At 43.3% G+C, this 17284-nt stretch overlaps 2 protein-coding genes across 2 annotated transcripts in view; both read right to left on the bottom strand.

The window, feature by feature from the left end:
- PPM1E (protein phosphatase, Mg2+/Mn2+ dependent 1E) overlaps window positions 1–3573 on the bottom strand; it is an 84846-nt gene extending 81273 nt beyond the window's left edge. The window contains exon 1 of the mRNA XM_083587602.1: window positions 2778–3573. Coding sequence (XP_083443728.1) covers window positions 2778–3340 — 563 coding nt within the window. The 5' untranslated portion in view covers window positions 3341–3573. The remainder of the gene's footprint in view (window positions 1–2777) is intronic.
- Window positions 1–17284, bottom strand: part of PRR11 (proline rich 11) — a 188237-nt gene that overhangs the window by 151137 nt on the left and 19816 nt on the right. The window lies entirely within an intron of this gene.

Here is a 17284-nt window from a genome sequence, read left to right as displayed (position 1 = left end):
TCAGCCCCTAGTTTCTAAAATGAGCATTTGTCAGATCTCAAAGTCACCCTCTTTGACACAAAAGTCTTGTTCTCTAATCCCAGAGACAGAAAGGGACGTGGGAGGAGGAGGAGAAAGTAGAGTAGGCTGAGGGAAATGACACATTCTGCACATATTTGGGGGCACACACACTCTCCTTTTTATAAAACAAGATCCTGGAGTTGGAAGAAAGATTCAGCATTCCTGGGGCATCTTTTTCCTTATCTGCATATTCCTGGCATTAGGGATCAATGGATAAAGGAAAGAACATTCTGGAGAGCAGGAGGGCAACCAATATACTTCTGGTCAATGGTTTAGGGACCCCTTCCCCTAATCTGCAATCCAGAGCTGAGGTGGTAAGAGGATGGCATCTCTTCCAAAGAGAAGATCCTGGGGCTCTCTGCACATGCTCAAGAGCACTCTTCCTTGTCATCAACCTGAATATTCCATAGCTGAGCATGGGGCTTGGTGCACCTTCCAAGGAAGTGGGGTTCTTAATACATGCTCAAAAGTACTGTTTCCCTCGTAAGTCCACCTACTTCACAGCTGAACTGGGAAAGAAGAATGTGTCTTCCAAGAAGATACAGTTCTAGGACTAGAGGGTAGGAACCTTTTATGATTCACTCACCTAGTCTGTGGCTGACCTGTGTCACTTAATCCAGGGTTGACCTTTTATTGTGTGTTGGATAACATTTGATCTTTCATTGTCTTATGGTGGCTATGCGTTCTTAAAACATAAACACACTCTGAAAATCATAGTAAATGAGGTACGGGGAATAATAATACCATTGTTATTTTATTATGTAAGCTCTCATTTCTATCTTGCAAAATCAACATTCAGTAAATAAATCAACTGATTTGCCCTGTGGTTTTTTTTTGTACTCGGCAATAATAGGCAATATATAATATAGTATAATGATAAGAAAGTGTGGATGACAAACAGTAACCATGACAATAGGAATACTTTCTCTTATGATTATGCATGTCTTTGCTTGCAATGCATTCCATACAACTGTAATAAAGTAGTGGGGTGACAGCTTTGATAAACATCACCACCACCATAGCTATCAACACTTATTATTTTATTTATGCTAGTTTTAGCATGGGAACTTTTACAAAATGCACACAACCACCCTAGAAAAAATTATCATAATTATTATCAATAATGGTAATATTTTCCCCAGGATATCTTTTATAGGATTGTAATCATTATTTATTCATTCATTCATTTTTATTAAAACAAAAACAAATCATTAGCCCCCTTCTCACAAACAAATTTAAAAGGACATAGAATGTTAATCAGTGAAAAGTGTAGTTAAAGGAAACCGTTTTCACCTAGTGTTCAAAGATATGTAATGAAGGTGCCAGGCAAGACTTCCTGGAGAAGGCATTCCACAAACAGGGAGCCACTACAGAAAAGGCCCTTTCTCATATTCATAGAATTATAGAACTGCAGAGTTGGAAGGGACCTGAGGGTCATCTAGACCAACCCTCTGCAATGCAGGGATCTCAATTAAAGCATCCATGACAGATGGTCATCCAACCTCTGCTTTAAAACCTCCAATGAAGGAGATTCCACCACCTCCAGAGGGAGACTTTTCCACTGTCAGACCTCTCATGGAGGAAGCGCATGAAGAAGGGCCTCAGGTGATGATCACAGGATTTGAGTCTGTTCATATGGAGTTTATATACACAATAAGAATAGTAACAACAATTTCTCCAAGGATGGTTATATTTTCATGTTAGTTTTTTGTAATGGATATAGTAATATTTTTTCCTAGGAGGGTTTTTTTTTGTTGCAATGGGTCCCAACCTAAAACTATAATAACTAACACGTGAGTGGCAACACTGATAATGCTAACAATTATGGTAGTGGTAATAATGATAATGATAATAAGTTCAGGGGCTTTAATGATTCCATTTAGTTACAGTTTATTATGCCAAGACACCTTGCCTGGCAATAAACACTATAGGATTTCTTTTATCTGTTTAACCCATCTGTTCAAATTGCATTATTCTGAACTCAGTGTCTGATTTCTTTTGGGGGGGGGGGGAGAGAAAATTGTACATAACCATCACAGGTAAAATTGTTACTATACTTATTACAACATGCACACACACCACTATCCTAGGAATTGTTAATATTAATAGCAATTATCACCAATGATTATGATATTAATTATAGGGTGGTTACTTTTTTGGGAGTGGTAATAGATGGACTAGCAACAATTTCCCCAAGAATAGTTATGCTTTTGGGGGGGGTATATAATATGTACAGCGGCAGCAATTTCTTCTAGGATGGTTATGTTTCTTGGGCAGCTGGTAAAAACTACAGCAACAATTTCCCCTTAGGATGGTTCTGCTTCTCTTTCGGGGTTGGGGGGGTGGCGTTTATAGGTACAGTAACCACAGTTTCCCCTAGAATGGTTATGCTTTTCAGGGGACAAGGAGAATCAATAGGTATAGAAACATCTATTTATGCTAGAATTTCTGCTATTTCTACATCTATTTCTGCTGGAATCTGTTATGCTTTTGGGGGGGGGGGTGTTGAGGATGTTATAGGTCCAGTTTCTCCTACGAAGGTTATGCATTTCGGGGGGTTGTGAATAGGTATGGAAACATCTCTTTCTCCTAGCACGGCTCTGCTTTTCGGAGGTTGCAGGGGGGCGATATGCACGGCAGCCGCCGTTCCCCCCAGGATGCTGGTTCTGCTGGGGGGGCTGACCTCTCTCCCCCCACACACTCCCCTTCCTACTCACTACTTGTAGAGCTGCTGCAGGCAGAGGTCCAGGCACTCGCCCTCCACCTCCTCCTCGGTGATGTGCTCCGAGAGCGGCCGGGGCAGCGAGGGCAGCGGCGGCGGCGGCGGGCTGGCCGGCCGGGCGGGAGGCTGCGGCTGCGAAGCGGGCACTGCCGCCGGGGCCACAGCCGGAGGCAGCTCCTCCTCGGGCTGCGCTTCTCCGACGCGGCTGTCTCCGTCGCCGCCGGCTCCCTCCTCCTCGTCGCCGGCGGCAGCAGCAGCATCGTCGCCTTCGTCCAGCGCCTCGTCGTCGGCTTCTTCTTCGCCTCCTCCCTCTTCCTCAGGCGGCGGCGGCGGCTCGCCGTCCCCTCCTCCTTCGCCACCTTCTTCTTCGTCTCCCCTCACGGCTTCTTCTTCGACCTCGACGGCTTCCTCAGCTTCCCGCCCCGCGTCGCCTTCTGCCCCGCCGCCGGACGGGGGCGACGGCTCGGCGCCGAAGGGTCCGCGGAACTCGCCCAGGAAAAGCTCCAGGAAGCGGCGGTAGGTCCGCTCCTCAACGCTCCACGCGCCGCCCGCGGCCATCGCCTCGCATGCCCGGCGGCAGCGGCGGAGGAATAGAAGCGAAAGAGGAGGAGGAGCAGGAGAAAAAGAGCGGCGGCGGCGGCGGCGGCAGCGACAGCTTCCCTCAACACTGGCCTGCCCGCCCCTTCTCGCCTCCCTCGCTCGCTCGCTCGCGCGCGCAGGCTCGCTCCTTCGCTGTTTCTCGCGCTCCCCTCAGTCCGTTAGAGCTCGCGCGCTCCCGCCTTCCCTCGCGCTTCCCCTCCCACCTCGTGTGCGCGCTCACGGACACACAAGGCAGAAGGAAGCGCGCGCGAAGGAAAGAATAATAATAAAAAAAAAATTGGCGGGGTTTACCAAGGCGCGCCGCCGCCGCTGCCGTTATTAGCCGTTAGCCTCTTGAGGGTTTTTTTTTTTTTTTTTTAAATGCCGGCGCGTGTATGTCTGTGTGCGCGCGCTCGCGCACGCGCGAAGGGCGCCCTGAGGGAGACTCGAGCAACTTTCTTTTCGACGCCTGAAATCCACCATATCCCAGCAGGCTGAAGGCAAGGCAAGCCACGGTTGGGTTTTTTAATATTTGGGGGTGTGTGTGTATATATATATATATTTCGCAAGATTTATACGCCGCTTGATTGTAATGGAACCTCGAAGAAGAAAAGGAAAATAAAATGATCAGTTACGTGCCTTTGTCAGAAAAAGCCGCCAATTATCCGTTGAAAGCAGCTATTTAGAACATTCAGAAAAAATAATAATGATTAAAAGCAAGGATAAGCAAAAGAGCAGATGAAAACACATGCCGAAGTTCTGCATGTCTGGATAGGCTTGCCTGAAGAAAAATGTTTTTAGCGAATGCCAAAAAAGAGTACAGCAAAGGCACCTGCTTTGCTCTTTAATATTTCCTCTTATTTTAATCTTGCAAGATTTATATACTGTTTAATTTGTCATAAAATCAACCAGTTTGCAAGGAATATTGAAATTACTGTATAAAAAAAGTTAAGAACAAGTGGTTGAAATGTCTTAAAAGATGATTATAATTAAGAGTGAGAGGAAAGAATAATTGCCACACACACGAAGAACAAGTTGTGAGTTCCTCACTTGCATTTTTATAAATCATTTATTGTGTCAACGTGAATAGAAGTTATTAATATTGCAGTTGTTGTATAAGGGATTATTATCATGACCGGATTGTAATTGAAACAGATAAGATTTTGGAATGCAGAAATAAAGAAAACCATCAAATCTAGCATGCGGGGGGGGGAGTACTTTAAATTATATAATTCAGTATTTGAATGATTGGTATTAATAATTGTATTATAAATTAGTATTACTACAATGAGGCTATTATTGGACTGTAATTGAAAACTAATAAAATTTTATTACAAAAAAAATTAAGAGTGAAAGATTAAAACATGGCAATATCTCGATAAACATGGCAATGCTTATATATTGTTTGTATATCTATTATACTAAACTTTAAAAACTCACAATGTTTATTAAAAGGCTTTTCTAGACCACTTTTTGAGGGTGTGGTGTTATTTACCATTAAACAGGGTAAGCAAAAAAATTCATTAAATAAATTATTCCCATGATAAACGAATACCGGACAGTTGTGCCTCTGACTACCACCTTCAACCTGTTGAGGTGTTTATGTTTCTTGGGCGGCTTTTCCAAAGGAAATGTATTTGCTTTGCATGCAGAATGTCCCAGGTTCAATCCCCAGCATCTCTAGGCAGGTCTGCAGATGTCTTCTGCCTGAAACCCTGCAGAAAGTCTTGAAATACAAATTTCAAGATTAAAACAGGTGGCTAACCTGTGGCCTTCCAGTTGGCCGAGGGAGCCGGCGTACAGCTTCCGGGTCATGTGGCCAGCATGACTAAGCCGCTTCTGGCGAACCAGAGCAGCGCACGGAAATGCCGTTTACCTTCCCGCCAGAGCGGTACCTATTTATCTACTTGCACTTTGACGTGCTTTCGAACTGCTAGGTTGGCAGGAGCAGGGACCGAGCAACGGGAGCTCACCCCGTTGCGGGGATTCGAACCGCGACCTTCTGATTGGCAAGTCCTAGGCTCTGTGGTTTCTATAAATCCTTTTATTCTTGCCTGTTAGCTATGTTGGCTGGGCCTGATGAGAGCTGGAGCTGGAGAGTTTGGAGCATCCATTCCCCATCCCTGATTAAAAACAACAATGGGTTGTAGCTGACTAATCTGCCTGTAATAGCCACATATTCCATGGCAATGAATGCCATTTTCTGTAGCCGCAGGCACAAGTCATATTACGCCTTTTACTTACATTATCTTCCACTCCCAAAATTTGGGTGTTCTACTTCCAACCAAATTGTTAGTTGTTTTAGCAACATATTCAGGTTCTTGGTTTTCATCCTGTTTTTCTCTCTTGTGTTGTTTCCAAACAAGCTATATAATGGTGTAGAGCTTCGCCAATACAATTAAGCTAATGCCATTAGATGAAATATTGCATCTTCCCGCAAGCTAGCTTGTTCCTTTTCCTCGCCTTTCCATTTCATGACAAATAGCAAAGGGAAAGGGGGAAAAACCCAAACCCAACTGCATTTTATCTCTACTTTTCCTGCCACTGAAGAACTCCCCAGAGACACAATCCAGAGTCCACATTAAGAGTTTATGAAAATATATCAGAGTCAAACCCTCATTCTTTTTCAGTAGTTCCCTTTCTTTCCTTTTCATTGAGTTGAAAGTGCAAGAGTAGAACAAAGCAAGGAGTTTTGGGGAATAATTTAAAAAAATATCTTGAAGGGAAACCAGTAAAAATGGAAGAGGAACAGAGAGTTTAGAAATACAGATTTTCCTGCCCAATTTTAAGTCCCCAGAGCAGAGATAGGGAAACTGTAGTCCTTCAGATGTTACTGGACTCATCAGTGCCTGCCAGCCAGGCTATTGATAAGGGATGATGGGAGTTGGAGTCCAACAACATCTGGAGGGCCACAGGTTCCCCAGTCCTGTTTGGAGGGACCCACCAGTCTGGATGGGGTAATGGAGAAGGTGGGGGTTAGCCAAGAACAATTGGTTATCCCAGGACTTTCCTGAAGAAAGCCGTAAGGAACAATAGACTATATTGTGCTGCCTTTGTTCTCTCTTTCTCTTAATTGTTCCAGTCCAGACTCCTCTCTGAATAGAATATGAACATAAGAATAACCTGCTGGACCAAGCCATCTTGTCCAGCATCCCACCAGATGCCCAACTGGGAAAACCGTGAGCCAGACCCAGGCACAAGAGCACCCTCCCTTCCTGTAGCTTCCAGCAGCTGGTATTCATGACTGCCTCCATTTGTGGAGGCAGAGCATAGCCACAGATAGGCTTATCCTTCAGGAATTTGCCCAATCTTCTTTTAAAGCCATGCAAGTTGGTGACCATCGCTGTCTCTCGTGGGAGAACATCCCATCGTTTTAAGTGTGTGCTGTGTGAAGTAGTATTTCCTTTTATCAGTCCCAAATATTCCAACATTCAGCTTCAGTGGATGCCCATGAGTTCTATTATGAAAAAATAAGTATCTTTTCTCCATGCCATGCATGATTTTATAAACTTCTGTCATGTCACCTCTTGCTCGCATGAGTCAGAAGTGTATATATTTACAGGAGTCTCTACATGAATGTTTTTGCCTAGCTGGTAGCTGTGATATGTCCACCCTCCAGAGGCTGCTGAATTCCACCTTCTATGATCCCTGAGCATTGGCCACACCGGCTAAGGCTAATAAAAACCCAACAACATCTGCACAGCCACCAGCTGTGTTCAGCACTAGCACAATGTTAAGAAACAATGACCACACCCCCAGCCTTCTAGAAATAACGATCATACCCATCATACTTAAAAGATGCAATTTATATAGAGTATTTTCTGTGTTTAAAGCACTTCACATATATTAGCAATCTGTACAACATCCCTGTGAGGAAGGTCAGAGTCATTATCATCCTCATATTGTGGAAGGGGCTTGAGAAAAGTAGGGCTAACACCTTGCTAAAACCATCTATTGAGTTCATATCTGAGGTGACGTTCAAATAGTGACTGTCTCACAATCTTGGAGACTACATTTGATAAGACTGTACAACGTACGGCCTCAAATATATAGATGTATTGATCCCAAAGTGCTCTCTTTAAAGTTTTATTGTACTTCTATTTAAAGCTGCCAGCCTTCATGAAGGAAGATACAAAAATTATGGGGTTATAGACAATTTAGTAAAGTAAAAGGATGTCATGTTTACCATACCGGAGCTAGGATATCCTGACCTCTACCCTCACCTTGTGATTTTTAAACAGTTCTTGTTAGCCGTACCTGATTTAGCTATTAAACAGGGATGGACTTGTCAGACTTCCCAATGTCAAAGCAGCTTCTTGATAGATTAATGGCACGCCAGGCATGAAGCTAAACATATGCAGCTCACACAGAGAAACAGCCGTTGGAGCTTGAAGGAATTATCACCCTGGTTAAGGACAATAGGTAATACGATTTATACCATTTATGGAGACCTGTAAAATGTTTTACATCTCAGTTCATGATAAGCTCCACAGGACACCCAATAACCCCACAAGATGCACAAAAGCAATAATTGCTTTCCCCACCCCCAAATCCAAGACAATTGGAATCACCCAAATGAAATGCGGAAATACAACACGTCCACGGGCTGCAGTCTCCCTCCCTTGCTCTCTCTCCCTCTCTCTATTTCATGGCAAATTACATATAAATGAAACAAATTTAGCCGTGGACACCGTCCAGTGTACTCCCATATGCCAGCCATGGTGCCGTCCCTTTCTCTTAATCAAATTGTGATGCCCAGGAGCAGGACTTCTTGGCTACAGAGCCCTTGTCATTTGGTTGGGGGGCGGGATTGTGTCTTGCATTTCAAGTCCAATGTTGTATATCTAATATTTGGCAAAATCTCTTCTTTGAGAGGGAAGGTGCAAAAACCCTCTTGATTAACCTGCTGTGTGTAACATATGGTAACTGTGGCTGGTGTAGTTGAGTTAGACAACCGAGAAATCTGAATTTGATTCAGTCTGACATTGCGATGCAGCATGGAATTAGCAATTGGGATCACAGAGCATAACTAGGTGTTACCTGGGTCTATAATGGGGGTAAAGTAGACATACTGAGTGGCAAAGAAGTGAGTAGTGAGGCCTATTCATGACATTTTACTCTAGAATTAATGGAGACTGAGTACATGTCTTTTTCTATGTAGCCCACAAATGATCTGCAACTACTGCATTTTTTGCCTCCAAAATACATTTTGTTGTTGTTGTTTAGTCGTTTAGTCGTGTCCGACTCTTCGTGACCCCATGGACCAGAGTACGCCAGGCACTTCTGTCTTCCACTGCCTCCCGCAGTTTGGTCAAACTCATGCTGGTAGCTTCAAGAACACTATCCAACCATCTCGTCCTCTGTCGTCCCCTTCTCCTTGTGCCCTCCATCTTTCCCAACATCAGGGTCTTTTCCAGGGAGTCTTCTCTTCTCATGAGGTGGCTAAAGTATTGGAGCCTCAGCTTCAGGATCTGTCCTTCCAGTGAGCACTCAGGGCTGATTTCCTTAAGAATGGATACGTTTGATCTTCTTGCAGTCCATGGGACTCTGAAGAGTCTCCTCCAGCACCAGAATTCAAAAGCATCAATTCTTTGGCGACCAGCCTTCTTTATGGTCCAGCTTTCACTTCCATACATCACTACTGGCCAAAATACATAGTATATGCATATTTCATTAACGCACTTGGAGATTTATGGGAATGTCTTCAATTAAACTAATAAAAAAGTATCCTGCAGTTTCCAATGACAAGCATAAACCAGTATAGCCACCACTAGCAACCTTTGCCAACTCCCCATCCCCATTCAGCATAGGAGTTGTAGTCAACAGCACCTAGTGCCCACACCAAGTTGGTGAAGGCTGCAGTTTAACACTTAATGCTATCTCATAAATCTGGCATAAATTGAGTAAGACAAGGAAGGCAAAATACATAGTTATAAACATTACTGAAAGAGACTAGGACAATAAGTTTCCAAAATGCTCAAAATCTGTAACAGGTTCACCAAATACGGAAGCAGTCTGCTGCATTTTTGGCACAGTACCAGCAGCTACTATTTCTAACTGTACAGATTTTGTTTAATTTCAGAGGCATCAAATGTCGTTGCATTACCATTTTTATACAATTCTCTTTCAATAATGAGCTCACAGTGCTAACAATTTCCAGATCCAAAAAGTAAAAGACAAACTTTCGGGGGGGAGGGGGATCCCATTGTATGTACATCCCCTGTTTTGGTTGCTAATATTTTATAGATGGAGTATTAATTAATAAAGGCACATTTTGTACCTTTATTAAGGTAGGGGAAAAATATTTGTGCTTGGACTCATAATCAGGTTTGCAAAATCTGTTGGATTTTTGGTAAATTAATGTTTTCCAACTTGAATAGACAGAAGATTCCTTTTCTGAAGATACTGAAATAAAGATTACTGAAATTGTTTTTTTTTAATGAAATATTTATTAAGATTTTTCAAATTCAATACAGAGAAAATTAAAAAGAACAAAAAAATACAGAAAATAGAAAAAAATAAAAATAAAAATAAAAAGAAAAAAAAATTTAAAGTTTTTAGTTTCATATTTTCATTACCATATTTCCCAGACTTCCCCACACCTCCCCTTCTTGCATTCCAATTCAAGTTGTTTGTTCAACAAGTTCCTATCCCCAATTTTTAACCTTTTTATATTTAGTTCATTTTCCTTTAACTAATTTTAACTTATAAACATCAAAAATGTATACTTCATTACACCAATCTTTTTCCTAAAGCCGACCCTAATTCCATTCCACGAGATTCCCAATTTTCATATTGTTAACCAAACAAGAAAAATAAGACAGATCATAGTTATACACCCTTTGGATTCTCAGACCCCACCACCCCCTTTCCCGGGTTCGATCCCCAACAAATGTCCAGTCTTAATCTTCTATCAGCCTGGAGATCTCACGTCCGAGGCTCTTAATTCTCTCTCAGCCCCTCTCTGCCGGTTTTTTTGATAGTCCTTAATATTAAACTCCAAATTTCGGAGGAGCTCTGTCTCAACAAGATCCAATTTTCTTCCAGCCAGGCCTCCATACTTAAAAGCAGGGTCCAAAAGTCCAATTGTCACCACTCCAGCTTCCACTTTAATCAGATTTGTAATCCATAAATCTTCCGGTCTCCACACACAGGAATCTCTCCATTCCACCTTCACCAATTTAGACCAGAATTTCATCATCCAGTACTTATTTTCCTTTGTAATCATCCTGTCGGGCCTTTGGTTTGATTTTTTATTTCCCTTTTTGGGTGTGATATCTGGGCTTTGGCTCTCTTTTGTCATTTGCAAGGTTACAGCTCCTCCTTCCTTCTCCTCAGGAACAACAACATATATCTCTTTATCCACACTTTCAAAATTCTCAAAGTCCTCTTTTTGTTCAGCTGCATGGACTTCCTGAGTCAAGTCCTTATCAAGTTCCGTAGTGTTATTTGCTTTTAAATTCAAGGTTGCTACGTTTGTAGACAAAACCTCAATTTGACCTTGTAACTTTCCCAGGAGAACAAATATTCTGTCCAGCCCAGCCTGGATTTTCCCTTTTCCAGCCATTCTTGTAGTGTCCCAAATCCTCCTCTAGAGGGATTTAGTAACTTTGTATTATTTCCAGTTGAAATCCAAAAGTCAGGTTAATTTGTATCAATTCTTACTTATTTTCAACAAAATATAACCGACTTGCAGCAACTGTATCCAGCAGAAACAGCAAAGACAAAGTTCTCTTTTTCCTTTTTGACAGCTAAATTTGACAGCTGTCAAACTTCTCTATGTCTCCTCCGCAGGCTCTCTCACGGATCACTCCCGGGTCCGGGGGGGGGGGGGGTGAAACTTCAATTCTCAAAATTAACTCTTATCCTCCAGCACAATTACTTATTGTATCGCCAAATCGTGAAATTGATATCTTTTATCGAAAAGGCAATTCTCTCGACTTTGGTTCACTAGTCCTTGCTTTAGATCTTTTACAAGGGGGGGAGGCGGACTTCCTGTTTGCGCCTTTCCCGATCGTGCCAAATTCCAAAAAAAAATTCCTTAAAGAGTCCAATTTCCGTACTACTCACGGGTTGTTACTTTTAGGGTCCGATTGTTCACAGGAAAAAGTCAGCGCCCTCCGACCATGGCTCGCGGCTTCACTCCCCAGGAGAAGCAGTCGACTCTCGGCACCGCGCCACTCACCCCGTCCCCCGTTCCAAAGCCTTTAAAAAGGCTTCTTCACGGGTCGGGGGGGACACAAATGGTGCCCGCCGAGTCACCAAGTTCACAGGCTTCCCCGCCTGTGATTTCTAAGGGTCCCCGCTTCGCCGCAGCGGCAAGACCCCGCTCCTGAAGAGCCGATTCCCTCCGGAGCTCGGAGGGAATCCGCCATTAGTCGTTCACGCTAACCCGGAAGTCTCAAAGATTACTGAAATTGTGGCACTCATTGACATAACTCTTAGTAAGAGAGAATATAGTGGTCTTTCATGATAGAAAATGAAGGCTATATAGTGGTACCGTATTTTTCGCCCTATAGGACGCACTTTTCCCCCTCCAAAAATGAAGGGGAAATGTATGTGCGTCCTAAGGGGCGAATACAGGCTTTCGCTGAAGCCTGGAGAGCGAGAGGGCTCGGTGCGCACTGACCCCTCTCGCTCTCCGGGCTTCAGGAAGCTCTGCGCAACCCTCGGGAAGCTCTGGAAGGTTGCGCAGAGCTGCCTGCGCTCCCGGGCTCCGCGCAGCTCTGCGCAACCCTCGGGAGCCCGGCGGCAAGCCGCACCGGGCTCCGGAGGGTTGCGCAGAGCTGCCTGCCCTCCCGGGCTCTGCGCAGCTCTGCGCAACCGCGCCGGGCTCTGGAGGGTTGCGCAGAACTGCCTGAATTCCGAAGCCTCGGGCGCACTGAAAAGCGGATAGCAGGCTTGTGGATAGCAGGCTGTTCTGGGGGCTGGGGTTGGGGGAAGCTCGGGCTTCCCCCGTGCCATCCCCGTGCCTTGGGGGGGGAAATAATTTTTTTTATTCCCCCCCCCAAAAAAAACCTAGGTGCGTCCTATAGGGTGGTGCATCCTATGGGGCGAAAAATACGGTATATTTTATGTTTCCCCCAGAAATCAAAATATCCAGCTTATTCATGGAGTCTGGATGTTGACTCTCTGTGGACAGGAGCTCTGTGGAATGTTCTATGTAGAAGACTAAAGGTTGGGGGAAGGAGTGTAGCTTAGTGGTAGAGCAGCTGCTTTGAATGCAGAAGGTCCCACATTCAACCCCTGGCAACTCCAGATAGAGCTGGATGAGACTCCTGCTCAAAACCCTGGAGAGCTGTTGCCGGTCAGTGTAGACATTACTGAACTTGATGGACCAGTGGTCTTAGTTGGTATAAGACTGATTTCCATGTTCTCTAAGAACTGGAGAAAGTGGGTATATAAAAGTCGCTAAAATGAAGTGGTATTTTAAAGTTGTTTTCAAGGTCACCATGACCTTGTTTTTAAAACTCTTCTTTTGTTTTTTTCAGCATTAAAATGCCTTTTCCAACATGTAAGCACCTTTTATAAGCAAATTATGCATCTTTTTCTTCCCTCAACAGCACATGAAAAGTGTGTTAGTAAAACCTGACTTTGCCATACAATGGTTTGCCAACCATTACAATTCAATGTCATCACCATTCTTTATAAGTTACTCTCTCAACCTAGCCTACCTTACAGGGCCATTGTGGGGAGAAAATGGTGTACACCACCTTGAGTTCTTTTGGTTAAAGGTAGGATACAAATGCAATAATAACAACAATAAATTGCAGTGTGGTAATATGTATGTGGCGTATTTTGCCAACTTATTTTTCAAGTAATATTTTCTGATTTCATTTAAGATGTAACACACAATCAAGTCACCAGCATTTTCCATTTCAGTTGTGGGTTGCTTATATTATGTCACAATCAGTTTCCAAATGTGGCATACTGCACTTTTAGCCAGTACTGTAAACCTGAAATCAAATCGTTCAGAACCATGGACAACGGTCTGAACCGGAATGGATTTTCACGTTCCATCTAATAAGAATACCCTTTTGCAAATTTATCCCGCACTGACAAATTTCTAATTGCATTTAAGCATAACAAATACTAAATAAGAAACATTGGGCTCTGGGCAAATACAGTATTTAGGATGACCGGTTCTGCATGTATGAATTATTACCATAAAAGCCTATATTGACATTCAAATCCAGAAGTTCTGGGTTGGAGTCAAAATCAATAGTCTTGCCATGTACTATAACAGACCCAGGAATCCGTCCCAGGTTACGAAAACTGCATTATCCTAAAGGTGTCTCATAAATTCTCTGTATATTGAAGTGCTTTAATATGCTTGAGTGGTGTATTGAGACATTCATTACGGAATGGCAAATGGAAATAAATTTGCAATCTGATCTAACATCCATTTAAGCTGAAATGCTTGGATTCATGGGAGCTGTGTGCCGTTTGAGGCAAACAAGGACTACACCAAACATAGCTAGGGTCTTGCTGGGGGGTGATCCACAGACATCTGGTTGACCACTGTGAGAACATTACTCTGGACTGAATGGGCTATTGCCTGGTTCAGCAGACTCATACTTACCCAACATCAGCCACAGTACATCCATTGGAATTAATGGGTTGTTTCCAACTATTTTACCCAGAGTAGACCCACTGAAATGAAAAGGCCCAACTTGGTAATGTTCATTTATTTCAATACGTCTGCTCTGAGTAGGGCTAGCATTGAATACAACCAAATGGATGAATGTTAGACATTCCTATTAATTTCAATGGGTCTGAACAACATGAGGATCAACAACATTGGACTGAAACCCGATCCTTCTGGAGGATTGCCAGAGTTAAAAAAGAAAAGATTTGAAGCTCGTTTGACAAAGGTTTTCTATTTTCAGAGACTGACGCTTTCAGATCCAGACAGCACAAGCATATTCAAAGGAGTGTCAGTGTGCTTTTTTATATCCAAACATATGTTGCACTTCATTCCATCAAGAGATGCTGAAACCTTTTGAACCATGTCTTGCAAAGTAAGGCTAGGAACCCAACACCAGACAAACAAACAAAGCTCATACTGATGAGTTTTTCACTCCCTCGTCAAAACTATATATACAATAGTCTTTTGAAGTGAGGTAAACTAAATGTATGCTGCTCAATACAGCGTTGTGTTTTCTTTCCAATGAGCTCTCAAGGTGAAGAACGTGGCAGCTTAAAGACTCTTCAAGTTACAATGATGGAAGGTTTAGTGAGCCTGGGTTCACTACATATTGTGCCTGTCATGTACGAATGCAGAACAGAGTGTGGAACAAAATGAAACAAATGAGGTTGGCTACTAGAGTGGGCCTTTCCAGTGTTGGCACCCCCAGAAAGGTCTACCTAGTGCCTACACAATGACCTTTTTAGGTTTCAGGTGAAGGCATTTTCAGTCACAAATATTTCGTTGCTGCTTTTTATATTTGTTTTGCTGGATGTTCTCTGTTGCTGGTTTTATTCTGTGTTAGATTTTAGTTTCCTATTGTAGTTTATGTTTTTAATCTTTACCTGTGAACCACCCAGATGGCTTTTGTCATTCGGAGTATATAAATATTGGAAATAAATAAATCAATAAACCAAGCAGGTGCTTTACAACTGAGTTACTGCTCCTTCTCCAAGAGACATTACTTTCCCCTCATATGCTGGGGCAAACAAATTGTGTGTGTTTCTCTCTGTCTAACCTGTTATTGCCTTGTTAAAAATCCCAGTAATGCATGCAGGGCTGTCCCACCCAAGTCAAGGTAAGGTAACCACCTTGAGCAGCTGGATCCCAGGGGCAACAGATCTGGCCTTCAAGGAATGCATTGTCCGCTGCCATGATGGAGGCTGGATCTGCTGCCTTCTGGGCAGCCTTCTCAATGCCACCTCTACAACATCCTCTCGGTGAATAGGGGGCACTGCTGCTCTCCTCCCACCTCTAGGGAGGAAATGGCGGAGGCTGCCCTCTGGGGTCTGCCTGTGCCTGGCATGATTCAGAGCAGATCCTGTTCTCCCACCTTTGTGGCAACCTTTGATTCCCACTTTTGGGTGGGAGCTCACTGAGTGACTGTGTGGACTGATCTCCACTACCTCTTAAACCTCACCTACCTTGCAGGGGTTTTGTGAGGATAAACTGGGGGCAGGTGGTAGAACCATAAATGAGCTCCTTGGAGGAAAGGCAGGATATAAACAAAACAAATAACCTGTGAGATTTATTACCCTGAAATATTGTAATCATACAGGGAAGAGGTCCTTTAAATGTTTTCGTGGGGAGGGGGGATTTTTGTACTGTTTCGTTCTTATTTTGTTGTTGTCATCTGTCTGTCTCGGGAGACAATGGAGGAATGCACCTTTGGGGGTGAAGTCAAGCTGTTGGAAGGTTAAAGAGTCTGGTGTGGCTATAGACACCGATACAGCAGAGGCATGTTTTGTTTCAGTTGGGGCAGATGAAGGCGTCCGGTTGTACTGCTGCAGATGCGCCATGGAGTTTCTTCTCTGCGCTCTTCCCAGCTGTCATTTATTATGCACTTTGTGGCTTTATTCTGTATTTTATGCTGTGAACCATCCTGAGATCTTTGGATGAAGGGCAGTATATAAATTTAATAAATAATGAATAACAACAATAAAATAGGTGGGAACCTCAGCCCTGGGGGCCAAATCTGGCCCTCGGAATTCTCCCCAAGCCACACATCCCCACTGGGGAATCCATGTGTGTGTGAAATTTCTGCAAAGAAGGCCTAGCACACAGCTGCTGGCTCCACCACACCTCTCTCAGCGCTGCGTTTACTGATGTCTTACATGATGTATAAACTTAGCGCTGGCCCTCTGCCCATTTACACAGCTCAGAATAATGGCCGTTGATTTATTTTGTCTTACGGAGTCCCGCTGCCTTAGGAAAAACGTTGGCCTCAGACAAACCTTCATAGCCCCATAAAAAATAAATTGCAAATATAATTACCATACACCAGGGCAGAATAATACTAGTTAATTAGTCCTTCTATGCAATTACACTTCCAAACGCAGGTGGACACAACCTCTATCGACAGTGTATGTTAGCACTCCAGAGTGGATTTCTATTCTAGGGCACACTCATTATTTCCTTTCATTTACTGCGGTAAATGTTCCAGAAGTAGATTTACAGTAAGCCTTTCAAGCCAATGCCAATGCCAGCATATATCAGCAAATCAAAACCACTTAAAAACTGGAGCCCACTGCTAATTCAAAGTCTGCATTATAAAAACCATTACATCATTTAATTCATTTCTAAGATTGATAGGTCCTGTCTTTCAATCAAATGATCTCCAAGGTGGCTTGCAACAGGGTAAACCATAGAGAGGACTCAGATCTAACAACACTGAACAGAAAATGGCACCTAGCTTCACTCCACCTCCAAAGGGATAACCTCAAAGTGATGCTACCACTTTGGTGGCAAGCCCAGCAAGAAATGGCTCCTGCAACCAGAAACTGTGGCAGCAGAATTGGGTGGTAATGAGTCACGAGAATCCTCACTGTGGTAGAATGGGCTGTATTATTTCAGATGACAGGTGAGGAGGGCAAGGAGGAAATCAGTGTTAATGTTTCCTGAGGAAGGGGGGAGGAATCTCCCTGCAAGTAGAAATCCAGCATGGTAAGTAGTAGGTTGGGATAGACAAATCTTTTACCCAATAAGGTTAGTGTCCAGGAATGGCATATTTGGACAAAAACGTTATCACTTGCAGCGTATCTGATTCCACCAGCACAGATCAGAGTTTTTTGCTTAAAAAAAACACAATTACGGTAGGTTTATTCTGCTTCAGAGCTGATTGTAGCATGCTACAAAGGGTCCTGATTGGTGTGTTGGGAGTTTTTATTTATGTATTCTTCAAAACAGAAAATGCTGGTAACACTATGGAGTTAAGTGCCTCGTTTTCTCTTTCCAGA

This window comes from Podarcis filfolensis, assembly GCF_964270895.1.
Source record: "Podarcis filfolensis genome assembly, chromosome: 15".
Taxonomy (NCBI): Eukaryota; Metazoa; Chordata; class Lepidosauria; order Squamata; family Lacertidae; genus Podarcis; species Podarcis filfolensis.
This window is presented reverse-complemented; position numbering and strand designations above follow the sequence as displayed.